This window comes from Dermacentor andersoni, chromosome 4 (assembly GCF_023375885.2).
Source record: "Dermacentor andersoni chromosome 4, qqDerAnde1_hic_scaffold, whole genome shotgun sequence".
In the NCBI taxonomy this organism is placed as follows: Eukaryota; Metazoa; Arthropoda; class Arachnida; order Ixodida; family Ixodidae; genus Dermacentor; species Dermacentor andersoni.
In genome coordinates this window covers 17,242,462-17,256,829 of record NC_092817.1, presented here as the reverse complement: position 1 = coordinate 17,256,829, position 14,368 = coordinate 17,242,462, and the positions used below count along the sequence as shown (strand labels likewise).

The following is a 14,368-nucleotide window of genomic DNA, read 5'->3' as shown; positions in this document are numbered from 1 at the left end:
TTCACATCAGGACCCTCTGTCCTCACTCTCGAAAAGTATCTGCTTTTAATCCCGTCGTATTCCCTAAGCGAGTCGACTAGAAAATCTGAAGACTGTCCAGCAACAAATCACCATAATCAACTCCGTTACGATATCACGCCCAGGCTATCCATAACCCGCAGTAACTCCGCCTCAAAGAAACTGGTCTGGAATTTGTGGCAAAAGAAATCATCCGGCGACACCTGATTCGTTCGTCGTTGCCCACCCCGTTCTTCGCTCAATCTGGTGGGTTAAGCACGGGCTGAGGGCCTCTCGTGGAATCCTGCAACAGCCGGTTTACACGCTGTCTCGACGGCTGGATAAGTACCGAGGGATTGGTGGTGATTTGACTCGCCTAATTAACTGCGCCTATCCATTCGTTGTCGTGGTTCCCTCCCGTTCATCCTTTTCTCCGGTTTCCAAGTAATGGTGGGATGAGCACTTTTAGTCGTTGTCCACGCCGCGCTGACGTCTACTTAGGAGGTGCCGTGGTTTGACACGTGGCAAGGGTTCAGTTAACACCCTTGGTGGTGTTGTGACATAACAGCAACAAACCTCATCCGATTCCCCGCCCTAATAGATGCCTAGCGAAACGATGTCTCAGTTGCCATGCATTTATAGATACATGTAATCTGAGAACTTGCTTATCGTATCTGTAGATAGGAGCCTAATCTGAGGTGAATCTTCCTTTTATCGCGCAAGGACGCATGGAGAGGACGAGCGCGGCCAAGGTTGGCGCTCGTCGCTCAACCACATCAACTAATTACCCCGGGAGAAGCGCCGTGGTTGACCAATCTGCGCTGATAATTTACAGGCTCGAGCCTCCTGCGCAGCGCACAGCTGAGCATACCAGAATCTGGTGGCTCTCGGGGCTGCACGGAGGGGTATCGATGTTTACCGATAGTTCGTGCGGCGAGCCTGCCTGCTTTTATCGACACTTGACGGTTACTTAGCGGTTAACAACGCGTTAATATGTGACGCGTTATCTCCGGTTACCCTGCGGAGGTCCCCGTGAGGTGGGCAACGTCTTACGTCACACAGATCGGCCGCTGCCGGAATTGACGATATAAAGAAAGATGAAATGGCGCACTTGGCCGGCGTGCTCTGCAAAAACTTATTCTGCGAGCCTCATTTTAACGACATAATTATTATCCGACGGATGTGTTAGGCTAGTTTGTTCTTGCTTAAGGACATTATAGTAATGCATGATAGGGGCCCCAAAAAGGTGCACTTCCAGCAGTTATTAGAAATCGACTTTCTTCTCGTAAACGCAACCCATTTCTTCAAGACGGGCACACAAGTATCATCATAAAGGCGCAGTTCCCCTCGTTTTACAATTATTTCAGTAAAGTAAGTAAGTCCAATTTTCATTTTGTGAGCGAATGATGAGAATGCTTTATAGCTAGACAAGTCATGTACACCACTTTCGCTTCAACTGTCTTCAGTCTATTATGCTCAGTTTCGTTTTTTTTTTTTTTCAAGTGCTACATAGTATGTTCCACGAATACACAAATGGCCCGTTAACTATAATATTTGATTTGTGCATTAGCATGTGACTGTAAAGTGGTAGAGGGCAGCGACATGGGAAGAATGGAAGCAAAGTACTCTTGGAAGTAAAGATTTTGGCCTTTCCTTATTCACACGAAAGCCGGAGCCGTATACACTGGTAGATTGATCCGTGAGTTAATTTATTTAATTTGTTAATTTACATATACTGCAGCCCTAATTTAGGACTTTATCAGGAGTGGGATACGTTACACAACATCAGTAAAAAGACAACAAAGCAAATTGAATTGAACCAAGTGTCATTGAAAAGCAAACACATACACAAAAAAGAACAATAATACAGATAAAAACATTTACATGTTAGAAAGGTGATCGCCAGCGGCAAATAAAACTCGTTTAGTGGTAAGTAACGAATGCTACCGGGCAGATAATTCCAAAGCTCTATCATGCGTGAATGTGTTGGTACGTGCAAAAAAAAAAAAGGGGTATTATGTTCAAAGCGTGGTGGCTACGGGGACAGCTTTCTTCTTTAAAGGCGATATAGTTACAGTAATAAAGGCCAGAAGTGTAATTATTAATTGCATGCAAGAATTTCAGAGCTATGTGATAACGCAAAAGCAATGGTTTCATGTTCAGTTATTGCAAAGCCTGTGAACGTGATAAGCTGCGGCTATAGTGTTGGCAAATGAAACGAATGAATTTTCTTCGAGCGTTTTCGAGTGAGCTTATTTCACAGTATTTCTAGTGCTACAAAACCACGGACGCATAATCTAGAACGGGCTGAATTAGTGTTTTAAACAGGGTGTCCCAGCTATCATGCATCAAGATTTTAAGATATGCAAATACCAGGTAGCTACACAGAACCAAAGTAATGTTGTTTGCCGTCGCTTGAAGATACTCAGATTATTTATCGCGTTCCACCTAATTACATAATTATTCCTAACTAATCAAATTCTCAGATATTATAATTAAATGAGAAGTGTCAGGGAGAAAATTATAGACCGACATGAAAAACTCCCGATACAGATTTCTGCTGCTCAATACGTGCTACATAGAAGTATTTTTCCGAACGTGAAAGAAGACCACGAATATACTCAAAATTGCCGCTCGAGGCACTTTTTTTGCATGTATTTGCGGGCTTCTTTCACACTCTGAGAAACACTTTTATGTAGCACGTATTGAGCTACAGAAAGCTGTATCGGGAGTTTTCACATTGCTCTACAATCTTTTCATTGACACTTTTCATCTAGTTATAATGTTTGGGAAGTTAATTAATTAAGTAAGACTAATTATGTGATTTGGCGGAACGCAAAAAAATAAACTGAGTATCTGTAAGTGATGGAAAAGAACATTAGCTTGGTTCTGTCCAGCTACGTTGCATTCGCATATTTTAAAATCTTGGTGGATGATAGTTGGGACACCCTGTATAAAATCATTTTATTGTCACGAGGAGTCTTTGTTAAAGGGTGGCCTAAATGGCGAAGTTTTTTTTAGTGCTTTTCCGTTTACATAGTCGATGTGGTTATTCCAAGAAAGATTTTCTGTTACGAACACCTAAATATTTATGTTCGGACACTAGCGCCATTCAAAGAATAAAAAAAAAAGAAGAGGTGCTCCGTCGTTTCGTAAATGACGTCACGAATATTTTACTCCACTTGACGTTCATTTGCCATGTGCTGTGTTTTACACCAAGCACAAAAAGACACAAGAGATTGGACAAGACGGTAACGATCATCAGTGGAATTAATGGTTTCATGTACACAGTCATCTGCATAAAGCCCAATTTTAGTTGAAGGACTGCAAGTTAAGTCGTTTATATATATTAAAATAGTAAAGTCCGGATCCGTCACGTCCGGATCCCTGAGGAACGCCGGACGTGACGTCAACAGGGGACAATTCTACTTAATTGAAGGAAACAAATTGTGAGCGACCATGAAGAAAACTCGCTATCCAGGAAGCAAGGCAGAGGTTATTAAGTATGGCGTTGAGTTTTACCAGTAGCTTAGAATGGAGTAAAGAGTCAAAAGAAATTCAGATGGCTTGCTCACAGACTGTTCCTTTCTCGCGATTCAGAACCATACTCGTTTATTCCTACCTGGTGGCCTCGTCATTTTTTGCATTGCCTGAAAAGCCGACTCGCCCCCGTAAATTACTGTCAGAAATATCGGTGCTCTCTAAGAGCTAGCCGCTTTGAACTCTTGCGTCTGTTCAAGGTCTGCGATCAGTGCCGTCCGTGTAACCCCGCTTCGCGTCTCTTTCGCAGGGCATTGCGTTTCTGAACGGCTTCAATCTGGGTCGCTACTGGCCGGCGAGGGGACCGCAGAAAACTCTGTACGTGCCACGCACGCTGTTCAGGAAGGAGAACCTGCTCGTGCTCATCGAGCTCGAAGGGGGCTTCCACCGCGGCGGCAAACCCCCCGTCGTCCAGTTCGTGGACAAGCCAGAGCTCCATGGCACGGTCCACGAGATGGATGAATAAACGGGACGAAAATTTGCCTTTCTGATACAGTAAAGAATCTATTTTACTACGGAAGTTTGTAACATGCACCAGTGTTTGTCAATATGTAGTTCGTGGGCTCTCATGGCTTTTTGGTCATTGTGAGAAGCGAACGCAGCGTTTGCCAAGGGATACGATAAAACTATAGACAGCCATTTTTCTGCTACGTTTCTTTGACTAAGCGGCGTACGAACGACATGCTCATTGAGCATCGTGCGCAGACAATTTTTTTTTTTATATTACACATCACGTGCTGGGCATTCGCGGGGTCCAGTCATCTGGCAGGCTACTGTAAGCGATGCCAACGCACACTTTTATTTCACGGCACAGGTGTTTTAATTCCAGCATAATGACTTGACAAGTTTCACCCGAACGTTGTCATACTCATTTCTGGAATAAGCGCGGAATCAACGCGTATTCTAAACCGATAACTTTTATGGTTATCCCTTCTATAATGTGCCTCGATTTGCTGAGTAAGCGCAATCGGATGTGAGGGGAAAATGGTACATGTCCCATAAGCGCTGTTTTCAAATCGCGGAGTAATCGAATTGACAAGGATACTTTAGTGACGTCGCACTGAACATTGCGTTACCCAAGAGTGAAAGCATCCCGAAAAGTGATTAATCAAGAGCAGGAAGTCCGGTTTCCACAGCATGGCATTTTCTTTGATTTTAGGGAATTTAGACTGAACACACATGTAGCTTAGTCAACATTCCTTCAATATTTAACTGATCAGCTGAACGTCTCGATATTCGGGATATCACATAAGAGTGGGTACAAAAAAAAAGTGACGAGTCTGAATTAAACAGCATGGCTTGACTGACGCTTTTCTTTAATGACAGGCTTGTGACATGTCAGTGATAAGGACAATATCGCAATGACGCTCGTTCTAATCTGTAGGTGAGCGCAGAAACAAATTTCAAATGTGTACGTAAATTTGCATGTCCGCGTACATGTACGTAGGTGGTGTTGACGGGATGATGATGATGATGATGATGATGATGATGATGATGATGATGACCACGTCAGGCGATGTCATGATGATAGCGTCAGAACTGAGGTGCGCGAGTTGGGAAGATGATTTCCTTCCTTTTCACCACAGCCACACGATGGTATTGTTTGGACACAAGCAGGCCATCTTTAAAATTCGAGATGTTTCATTGTATGTGAGTATTCCCAGTTTACCGATTTTGTCAATATGTAGTTTATTGGCCGCAGATGTGATGCCTGTTGTCTACTGACATCATGCGCGTGCATGAACTTGGTTGTGAACTTGGTGAAGCAATGTTGTACAGCGCCCGTTGAATGGTCATCACGACGGCAGCACCTATTCTGCTGGTAGAGCACCGGTGGCACTCACGGCGCATCCTCTGCTGCGACTTCTCTCAGTAACGGCGCAGGATGGAGTAGGCTGCAACCTGCACAGTGAGTTTGGATAAGAAACAGAAATTTCATTGACGCCGCACCCACATAGACACACAAATTCTCAAAGACTACAACTTTCGTAGAGGTGTCGGGACTGCCAAGACACGGCATTACGCTCCCGATTAACAGACCGGCAGTCGTCACTGCATGAAAGCCCAGATTAGTGAGTGACGTGTTTGTTGTTTCGAAGCAAGCATGCCCAGCTGTTCAAAAGGCCGGCGGCAGAAACCGACCGGAGGGGAGAATGCTTGTGGACAGTGTCGCGAGCACGCATGCATGGCTCGTGTGCCTCGCGGCGGGAGACAAGGTTGATCGGCGGACAGTTATCGGCATCGCGGACGTGCGCCATACGTGTAGACATAACTTCGTTTGTTGTCAAGTTTTCATTCTGCGGTAAACCTATAGGTAATAATGATGAGCGATGCCCGCTCGTACTGCTTTCTATTCCTGGCGAGCGAAGCTCGTGGAACCTGATGCAGCCAAGTCGCCTTAGGGTGCACACTCTCATAGGTAACCGGCACTCTCTACCATAAAAAATAAAAATATGCCCTAAACAGGGTACAGGGCCGCTATTTTGTAGCGATGACTTATGCCTTATTCTATGCTATTCTTATCATCCACCACACACGGCCGCCTTATCCCGTTGATAATGTGGGCAGACCGTCGCTCTGACCACTAGCCAAGCGCGAAAAGCCTGAAAGAGCATAGAATCGGAAAAGGCATCGCTACAAAATACCGGCCCAGATGAGGGCTAGCGTTATGTCAGGCCGAAGTTTCCATCAATTGGAGTAAAACATACAGAATCCAACAACGCATGGCTGCGACGCACAAAATATCATCTAAACAGCATGTGTATAATATGGCGCCTGGCGCTGGAACTAAGTGTAATTGCGCCTACACATTTTGATGACAACGGTGCTACTTTCAAACCTATATGAAATATAATTTAAAGGTTGAAGCACGCATGTCTGTTGCATTTGTTTACAGCAAAGAACGCTGCGTAACTATAAAAATGCGAAAATGTGTCCCTTAACATGAGTTACCGGATTTTAGCCTACATACCCGGATAAATGCACAAAACGAGCATTGATTTGTACGCAAGTATACAGGACAACGCGCGACTCGCCAATTAAGTCGCGTGCCGAACTGCTATAGCTGTGTCAGATATGAACACAGTAACCAAAACAAGTAAAATGAACACTGTATAGTTCAAAATGTCGAACTCGACGCGTATGATAGAGGGGGGAGAAAAGCGCGCAGCATCATTCGAACCAAACAGACATGTAATACTTTTCTCGATAACGTACTTTTCCTCGTGGAAGATGTTTTCAGGGAATTGCCGTCCCAGCTACATAGCGCAGCACTTATTTTGTCCTTGATGTTAGCCCCGATCATCAAGCTGTCCCGAGAAGGTTCTCCGCGGTCTTATCGAAATTCTCGTGGCTCTTTGCGTCCTTCCTTTTCCACTCGGCACGACGGCAGAGAAACGCCCAGCATTATGCCCTGGAAAATATTCGACAAAGAAATCGATTATCGATCATTAAATTCGTAGCACAAATGTCAAAATTCTGACAGCGCTACCTCTCGTAAATACTGCGCATGCTTTGAAGTATAATTACGAGTCATAATTTACTTGTTTCCAATATACAGCGGTCTATCGAAAGACCAAGCAGGTGGGTAGATGGACAGTTGATAAATCGGACCATCAGAACAAAAGCGAAAAGTAACTAAGCAGCAGAATCTTCATTCAATATAGGCTTCTCCGCCTGTCACAATCAATGAAATATAAACAGTCACTCAATGTGTGTCCAAGTGGGCGCCCCAGTAGGTGGGCCAGGTCGACCGCTGCGAGCGAGGGAGCGCGCACGTGCCCTTGGTTTAGGCCGCAATGAAAATTACGTTATGAATTGCCACTCTCTGCTAACTATAGCGCAACTGATCCTCCATGTTTCTTTCTCCTTCGATACATTCAAGCACAGCCTTTGCCGAAACAACCGAAGCCACTGAGATTGCAAGTATTGCTCGGTCTATGGGTGCATCGTGCAGTTCTATTGAACGAAGAGCAAGGGTTCGCCTCCCTCTCAAGAGCTTTTGGGCAATGCGGATGCCTTCCATATAGACGTCCTGGCTGTCAGCTGCAACGCGCGCCCGGTGGCTTCAAAATTATCAAAAAGAGCTTTGACAACAGTTGCACTTTGTTCCAGCGTCCTATTCAGCATATGGCAATACCGACAATATTCCGTCAGAAATGAGAAACCACGTGAGGCCTTTTCCTAAATATTTGCCAATGATTCGCGCTCTGGTCATCTGCTCAAGATTTGCCTATAGCGACTTTCAAGCAAAGATACGGACTTAAACGCGGTAAGCGGTGAACGGAGGTCCTGCAATATCATTTTTTTTTAAATAAAAGGGGCCAGCACTTCAAAGTTAACAGCTTCCATGAAGTAAAGCAGGCATGAACTAGCGTTATCCTCCGTCAGGAGCCGTCTTGTCGTTTTCGCCGGCAGACGACTGCTGCCGGGTGTCTAAATATAGCTATACATGCAACGTGACGTCTTCTCATTGAGCACTTGCTTTGCTGTCATCGAACGGAGCCTTGCAAGATGCCGAAATTTTCCATTTGTATGACCACACGAATTTGAACTTAATCGACCCACGCTATCCCTGGTGTGCCACACAAGTGTCTTGCTACAAGTACCTTGTCCTACAAGGCGTGCCACGCGACACGCCTCTCGTCGGACAAACCGGACACAACAACATTCGAAGCACAGCACACAGAACAGCTCCGAAAGCGGATCGCGTGTATCATGGCATCTCGCTTTTTATATATAAAAAAGAACACGTGGAGCTTGCTAGGGCAACGTAACTACCGCTCTCCATTGCACCACGTACATACCATGAAAAATCTAAACCGAACCGCGATTTAACGATACAAATGTTTACGAAATTTCGCGATTTAATGAGAAGTTTTGATTCCCTGAAAAATTTTCATAGAGCCCAGTGCGATGACAACCTCGAAGCAACGAAGTGAACTCAACGTCTCGTTTGATTTGGCCAAGTTTGTAGGGGAAATATCAGTGGAATATGCAACAAATATAAATATCCATGGTTTCAGTTTAGATAATGTTGACCTGGGGAGCTATAACGTAAAGTTATTCCAAATTTTTCTGTTCCAATTATGCCATCAGCCCTCCACGACTGGCCAACATTTTTTTTTCGCCCCCCCCCCCCCCCTCTTCGCTTGTCTGTTACGCGACGTCAGAAAAACTGCGAAAGCTTCTCATCTGACAGGGTGTGTGCATACTGACTACGCACAATTAGACCGGACAAAAGAAACATTTATTTCTGATTCTCATCCTTCTTCCCCAACAGCCCTCCGCAGTTGGTCAAAAGTGTTCGGGCTGCGCCGACTTCACCTGTTTGTCACGCGACGTGACAAAACCGCGAAAACTCATCTCGTCATGGTGACGTGTACGCATTAAAGATGCATTAATATGCCGAACAAAACTGTTTCTTTTTTTCGGAATAGCCGAATACTCGCCTGTTCCGAAATGAATAGAAGGTGGTTACCCGCCGATCGCCCTGGCACTGGCTACTCGGAGGATCCGTTTAAGCTGCATTTTTACCCTTCGTTGCACGCCGCCGCGATTTTCTACCAGACACCAAAAGCTAAGCAAACAGAAGCGAGCCACGCGCTGGCACCGCCCTCCTCATCAGGTTATCTGCTTTCACTGTGCAAGCCCGACTCCACCGATACTCTCTTCACTTCTGCATGCTTATCGCCTCTAATCAGCGAATTAGATAAGAAAAACCTTCCAAGTAAGGCCAGGCTATTCGCCTCGAAAGAAAACAAAAGTAGCCTCCTAAAAACGAGGAGAGCGTTTAATTGGCTTGTTAAAACAACGCTGCGAGCCACTGCCCGATGCTTGTGTTGGCGGTTGCGTATGTTTGACGTCAAGAGATTGGAATTAAAAAATATTGGAATATTTTCACGTTATAGGGCCCCCTGTTAAGGTCTGCCGCTCCCATTGTTGGAGCCACCCCTCCGGCCACATTCTCGCGTATTTGTGATCTGGATAAACACTGGGAACAGTAGCCAGCGCCGCTTAAGGCCAAGGTGCAGGACGTGAACTACCCCTCCCTCCCCCTTTTAACCACAAAAAAGAAAAAAATCTGAGTACGCTTAAGCACGTCTTAGGAGTTATGAGTGCGAAAGCATTAATGTCCAATTGAACGCCCCTGAGAGGCCCTTCGAGTTATGACTGCCTCGTTGGCAAGCGAGCGCGTTGAGACGCTTGGCCAGCTTGGCGAGCTTTTAGTTGGCCTTTCCGAGGGGCAGTTAGAACCAACAAACTATCTAGGGGGTCTTGGTTAGAACGCAGGCGAGAGCTTGCGCGGAGAAGGAACGCGCGGATAGCGCAGTTTTCCGAGAGTGAAGTGGCGTCGCGGCGATGCTCTGTCCCCGCACGCAACACCTGGCGCGTTATCGGGCCAGCAGGTGCTCCCTTTCGCCCGCTCTGCTCTGTCGCGGCGCGCTCGTGATGTGGTGTCACAGCCAATGGGAATTTAAGTGCCATTTTTCGCTTGTCCAGGCTGTACAGACGCTGGCTTTCTCGCTCAATTGGCCATTTCATGCTTTCGCATCAATAAATCTGTGGTTCCATCAACTTCTATAAATCGAAGTTTAACTATATCATCACCCACAATATGTTGCGGTGCACGCGACCTTGCGGCCGCGCCATTGCAGCTGCCGCGGCCGCGCATCAAAGCAAATCTGCGCCGGTGCTGTGATGCCTGGGGGTGTCACTGCACCTGCGAAGCCGCGGCAGCTGCAATGTTGCTCCGCGGAGCGCAGCCCCGAAGTCACACGCCCCGCAAAATTTTGTGGGCGATTCTACGTGGCTCGAGACTGGGCACCTAAGCATCATGAAAGAGTACGGCAACGACCACTCGCCTGTCACACACAGGGCCGTCCCTGTGGTAGCAGATTCCAAGGCTATCCCTGGCATCGAGCAAGGGCTGGCTATCGGGTACCGAACCGACGGACAGCCGTCCACCGTCGTGGTCTCGTAGTCCTTTGATGGCGCTCACTGCTTCGCGCTGGAGCTCCAGTTCGACGCTCAAGTCTTCCAGCTGCGTACAGTTTTGAGTCCCTGTAGAGCTCTAGCGCACTTGCCAATGCTACGAAATAACGGCTTGTCGTTTTCATGTTAGTAACAAGGCATGGTTAAATAGCGCGATAAGACAGGCGCTGTAATGGTGCAGTGCGCTCTAATAAAGCCAAAAATGTAAAATGCTCATCTGTGATCTCTGTGGCATTAAAATAACTCGCTATCACTTACTGGATAAATTGCTTTGATATTCAATATATTTTCATTGCGCTCTCAAGAAATGGTTACGAACCGTCCTGTCAGATATTGGCGCACCGTATGGCGCACGATTATTGAATAGAGGCCTCAGTTACAGTTCTGCTGCTCCGAGCTCGTACCTATACTTGTTTTCTTTTTCGGGCTTCTTCAAGCCATTCATCAAAAGGGCTTTTCTTTTTCTGTTCTCTGGGCATCATCACGATTATGTTGAATAACCTAAACTGAAATGAATTCAACTGAATTCCAAGCACAACATATTGCTCCTTTGAGGTGAAGCTTGCGGCGACAAATCGTACCTGCGCAGTGATTCCCAATGATAAGTAGCAAACCCGAATACATGCAAGTTAGTTTCACATGGGAAGTGTTGTCTTTCCTGTCAATGAGAAAGAAAAATGTATATACGAAAGCCACCCAAAGGAACGTTGTATCTTCCGAAACTGGAGTAGCACGACGACGAAGATGATGACTGTACAATGACGAAGGCACGACGGCGAAGGCAGCACTATAAGTAGAGTGCAAACGAAAGAACGAAAGCAGCAGGACAGCTCGCACTTCTCTGGACTCGGAGGGTTCATTTTTAGGCGCAACTAACTGCTTTCTTTTTTGTGCATGTGCGTGCGTCTTCTTCCCACAAGGCAGCATGATGATACCTGCAATAGATGCATAAATAAAGTTGGCGGAACTCTTGCAACTACAGTGCTGTAAAACAGCAGGTGCAGGCTGGCCAAGACTGGGAGTCGCAATGGCCTAAAGAGCACGATAAGAATCCATTTCCACTTTGAGGCGGCACCGGCCCCGGTATCTCCTCACCATCACTGCGCGACGGCTTAAGTGAGCTACTTTACACAGACTAAGTGGTGGCTTTCGCCAAAATTTGGCAGCTCTGGCACACTTACACTGAAAAAAATGTTGCTGACGCTAAGGCAATTTGTTCATTGGTCTGAAGCGGCTGGCGAAAAAGAAATTCACCTACGATTACGATGCTCCCTAATGCGAAATTTCAGCGCAGCTCTATACTTGTTTTCATTTCGCGATATATTGGCTGGCGCGGACAGTGTCTCGTGCGGCACGAAGTGTGGTGCGACTGCCTCGCTAATCGGGAGATCGCGAGAAACCAGCGCGTGGGTGACGCTTGGGCGCGATTCACAGCAGCCACCGCCGCAGACCTCCCAGAGGACGCGCACTACTATGGCTTCATTTCGTAGCGATCGTCGCCGCAGCGCGTCTTGCGTGGTACTGGGGCGCGATCGGAGATATTTTGTTCGATACGCGTTCTGTTCAGTTGCTGCAACGTCACAAAGTTGCAGTATGCAAAATTTCTGACAGCGGGGCGGGGAGAGCAGCCAATCAGGAAGCGGTGACCTCCCCGGAAGTTTACTTCCGTCGTTTGTCGTCTGCTTGCAGACAGTATACTACAAAACGAAATGTTTCTCGTCTTCCAGATGAATGAAATCTTTATCTAAAAGAACGTATTTTTTCTTCTCCAGCCCAAATACGTTTTCAAATAGTACGCGTGACTACTGCAATTTATATCTTATAGTTCCTTTGCGTCGTCCCTAGATGGTGTCGCGAACAGCGAGAAGAAAAAAGAAAAAAAAAAGACGGGAAGAGTGGCGCACTTTTCAAGAGGCAGCGACGACATTCCAGTGACTCACTGGCACGGATGATGGGGTCGATTTCTCTGTACAAACAACGAATTATTTGTTTCGAGAAACAAAAACGACGCCGGAATTCACTTCCCGCCATTTCTTCAAACGCGTTTCGCACCGCCACCCGCTCTCCTCCTTCCTCTAGAAACGCCAGCGCAACAACCTAAGTTCCCAACGGAAGCGCCATTTTCTCGAATCAAACTATAGATTGGATTCAAACGTGCCATACCGCCGCCGCCTGTTGGATCCAATCCAATCCACCAGACGCGCCATGCGAAGCCGTATGATCGCTCCAAACTTCCCAGCTCCCGTCGGGTTAGGCGCCTAGCAGACGAAATGCTCGGTGGGAGGATGATTGACAGGAGCGTGTCGTCATTTTGACGTCACCAAAAACTTGGCCGCGCCCCGAGGCTGGCGACGTCGGCGCGGAGTAGGCCAATCGCGCGCGCCGGTAACCGAACGAACGCGCCGAACAACCATCTCCGATCGCACCCCTGCTCTTTTCTTCTCACCCTTTCGCCACGCCCTCCTCCGCCGCTTTCCGCCTCATGCTTCCGCTGCACCCTTCTTCTCCGCTTTCGTCCTCGCGCTCCCTTCGCTCTCGCTGCTTTTTTCATCACCCGCTACGCTCTTCGTTCGCTCTCATATTTCGCTGTGTTCGTTCGATCGGTTAGAAGGGACAACGCCGACGCTCGCCGCAGAAATGGGCGCCTAGGAGCTGCGCTCTAAAGCCAGCAGAACAACAGTCTCAGCACAAACAGCTCGCGCCCCATGCCGATGACAGCACGCAGTGCTGTTTGCTTCTCTTCTTCACTGCTCTAAACTGAAATGTGACATTGGACAGAGAGGAGAGGAATGGAGGAAGAGCAAAAGATGGGAACGTTAACAAAAAGGAGTATTCGGTTTGTCACTTTGCACATAGTCAGGGGAAAAGATGGACAAAGGATTAGTAGATATGAGCACAGCAGCACATACCATATGTGGGAAAAGAGAAATGAAATGACCAAAATGACCAGGTCGATCTGTTGTGCAATATGAATCGCTAACGTTTCTTTAAATTTAACTCACCCCTTCGCAACTTGGAGGTGGCACTACGCTCTGTTCGATGTAGGGCACTAGGGACGTCTCTTCCGTGAAAAGTTGCCGGCCTGTGGACAACTCATCGGCGTCACGGCCTCTGGCAAGGGGATACTCGAGGGCTAGGACGTTTGATCTTCCGTTCCGAGTTGCTTCGTCAGCGTCCCTGCCTAAAAAACAAAGCAGAATATAGCAGCTAAGTGAACAGGCCCTGCGTGATCAATGGCGCAGTCGTACATGGCTAACGGTAGCGCGGGAAGTATTGACCACTGACTAATGTTTGCTATTGGCTACTGTTGCCGGTTTTCAGTGGCGACCAAACGCGGAATGTACTGGGGTGAACAGTAAACTGGGCAAGTTGGTACTGATTGGTGTTTGAAGGGCAGTGCGGAAGCCTATATTGAACGCAGAACAAAGCAGTCGTTAGCATGACACGAGCGTATACCGGGTGTCCCAGTTAACTTGGACCAATATTTTTAAAAAGCCCGAGAGTTCTAGGGAAATCGTACCGACTGCATAGTAGCCGTAGTCGTGTGTACCTACAGCCAGTACTTTCTCATCACGACGTATTATTAAATTAGTTACTTTTAATTAGTTAACTCTTTAAGTATTGCTTGAATCGCAAACATATCAATTACAAAGTTGTAAATCATCTCAAATAACATCCGAATCAAGCATTTGTCTTGTGCTCAACTTTGCCTCGTTGGTTTTTCCGAGAAAAAACAAAAGCGCGCGACACATCCAAAATACGAAATAGATACGTGCTCGCGAGCCGCTACTCAAGCGCTCCCAAGCGAATAGCCACGGATACGCGCCTTTAATAGCGA

General features: G+C 46.9%; 2 protein-coding genes across 2 annotated transcripts in view; one reads left to right on the top strand and one right to left on the bottom strand.

Moving 5' to 3' along the window:
* The window catches only part of LOC126536058 (beta-galactosidase-like), a 33,847-nt gene extending 29,798 nt beyond the window's left edge, over positions 1 to 4,049 (top strand). Inside the window, exon 12 of the mRNA XM_055073294.2 lies at positions 3,788 to 4,049. Within this exon, the coding sequence (XP_054929269.1) occupies positions 3,788 to 4,003 (216 nt within the window). The 3' untranslated portion in view covers positions 4,004 to 4,049. The remainder of the gene's footprint in view (positions 1 to 3,787) is intronic.
* A 1,152-nt stretch (positions 4,050 to 5,201) lies between these two features.
* LOC126535808 (uncharacterized) overlaps positions 5,202 to 14,368 on the bottom strand; it is a 49,439-nt gene continuing 40,272 nt past the window's right edge. Inside the window, exons 8-11 of the mRNA XM_050182632.3 lie at positions 13,533 to 13,711; positions 10,401 to 10,579; positions 6,754 to 6,949; positions 5,202 to 5,439 (exon numbers count right to left, since the gene is read on the bottom strand). Coding sequence (XP_050038589.1) covers positions 6,943 to 6,949; positions 10,401 to 10,579; positions 13,533 to 13,711 — 365 coding nt within the window. The 3' untranslated portion in view covers positions 5,202 to 5,439; positions 6,754 to 6,942. The remainder of the gene's footprint in view (positions 5,440 to 6,753; positions 6,950 to 10,400; positions 10,580 to 13,532; positions 13,712 to 14,368) is intronic.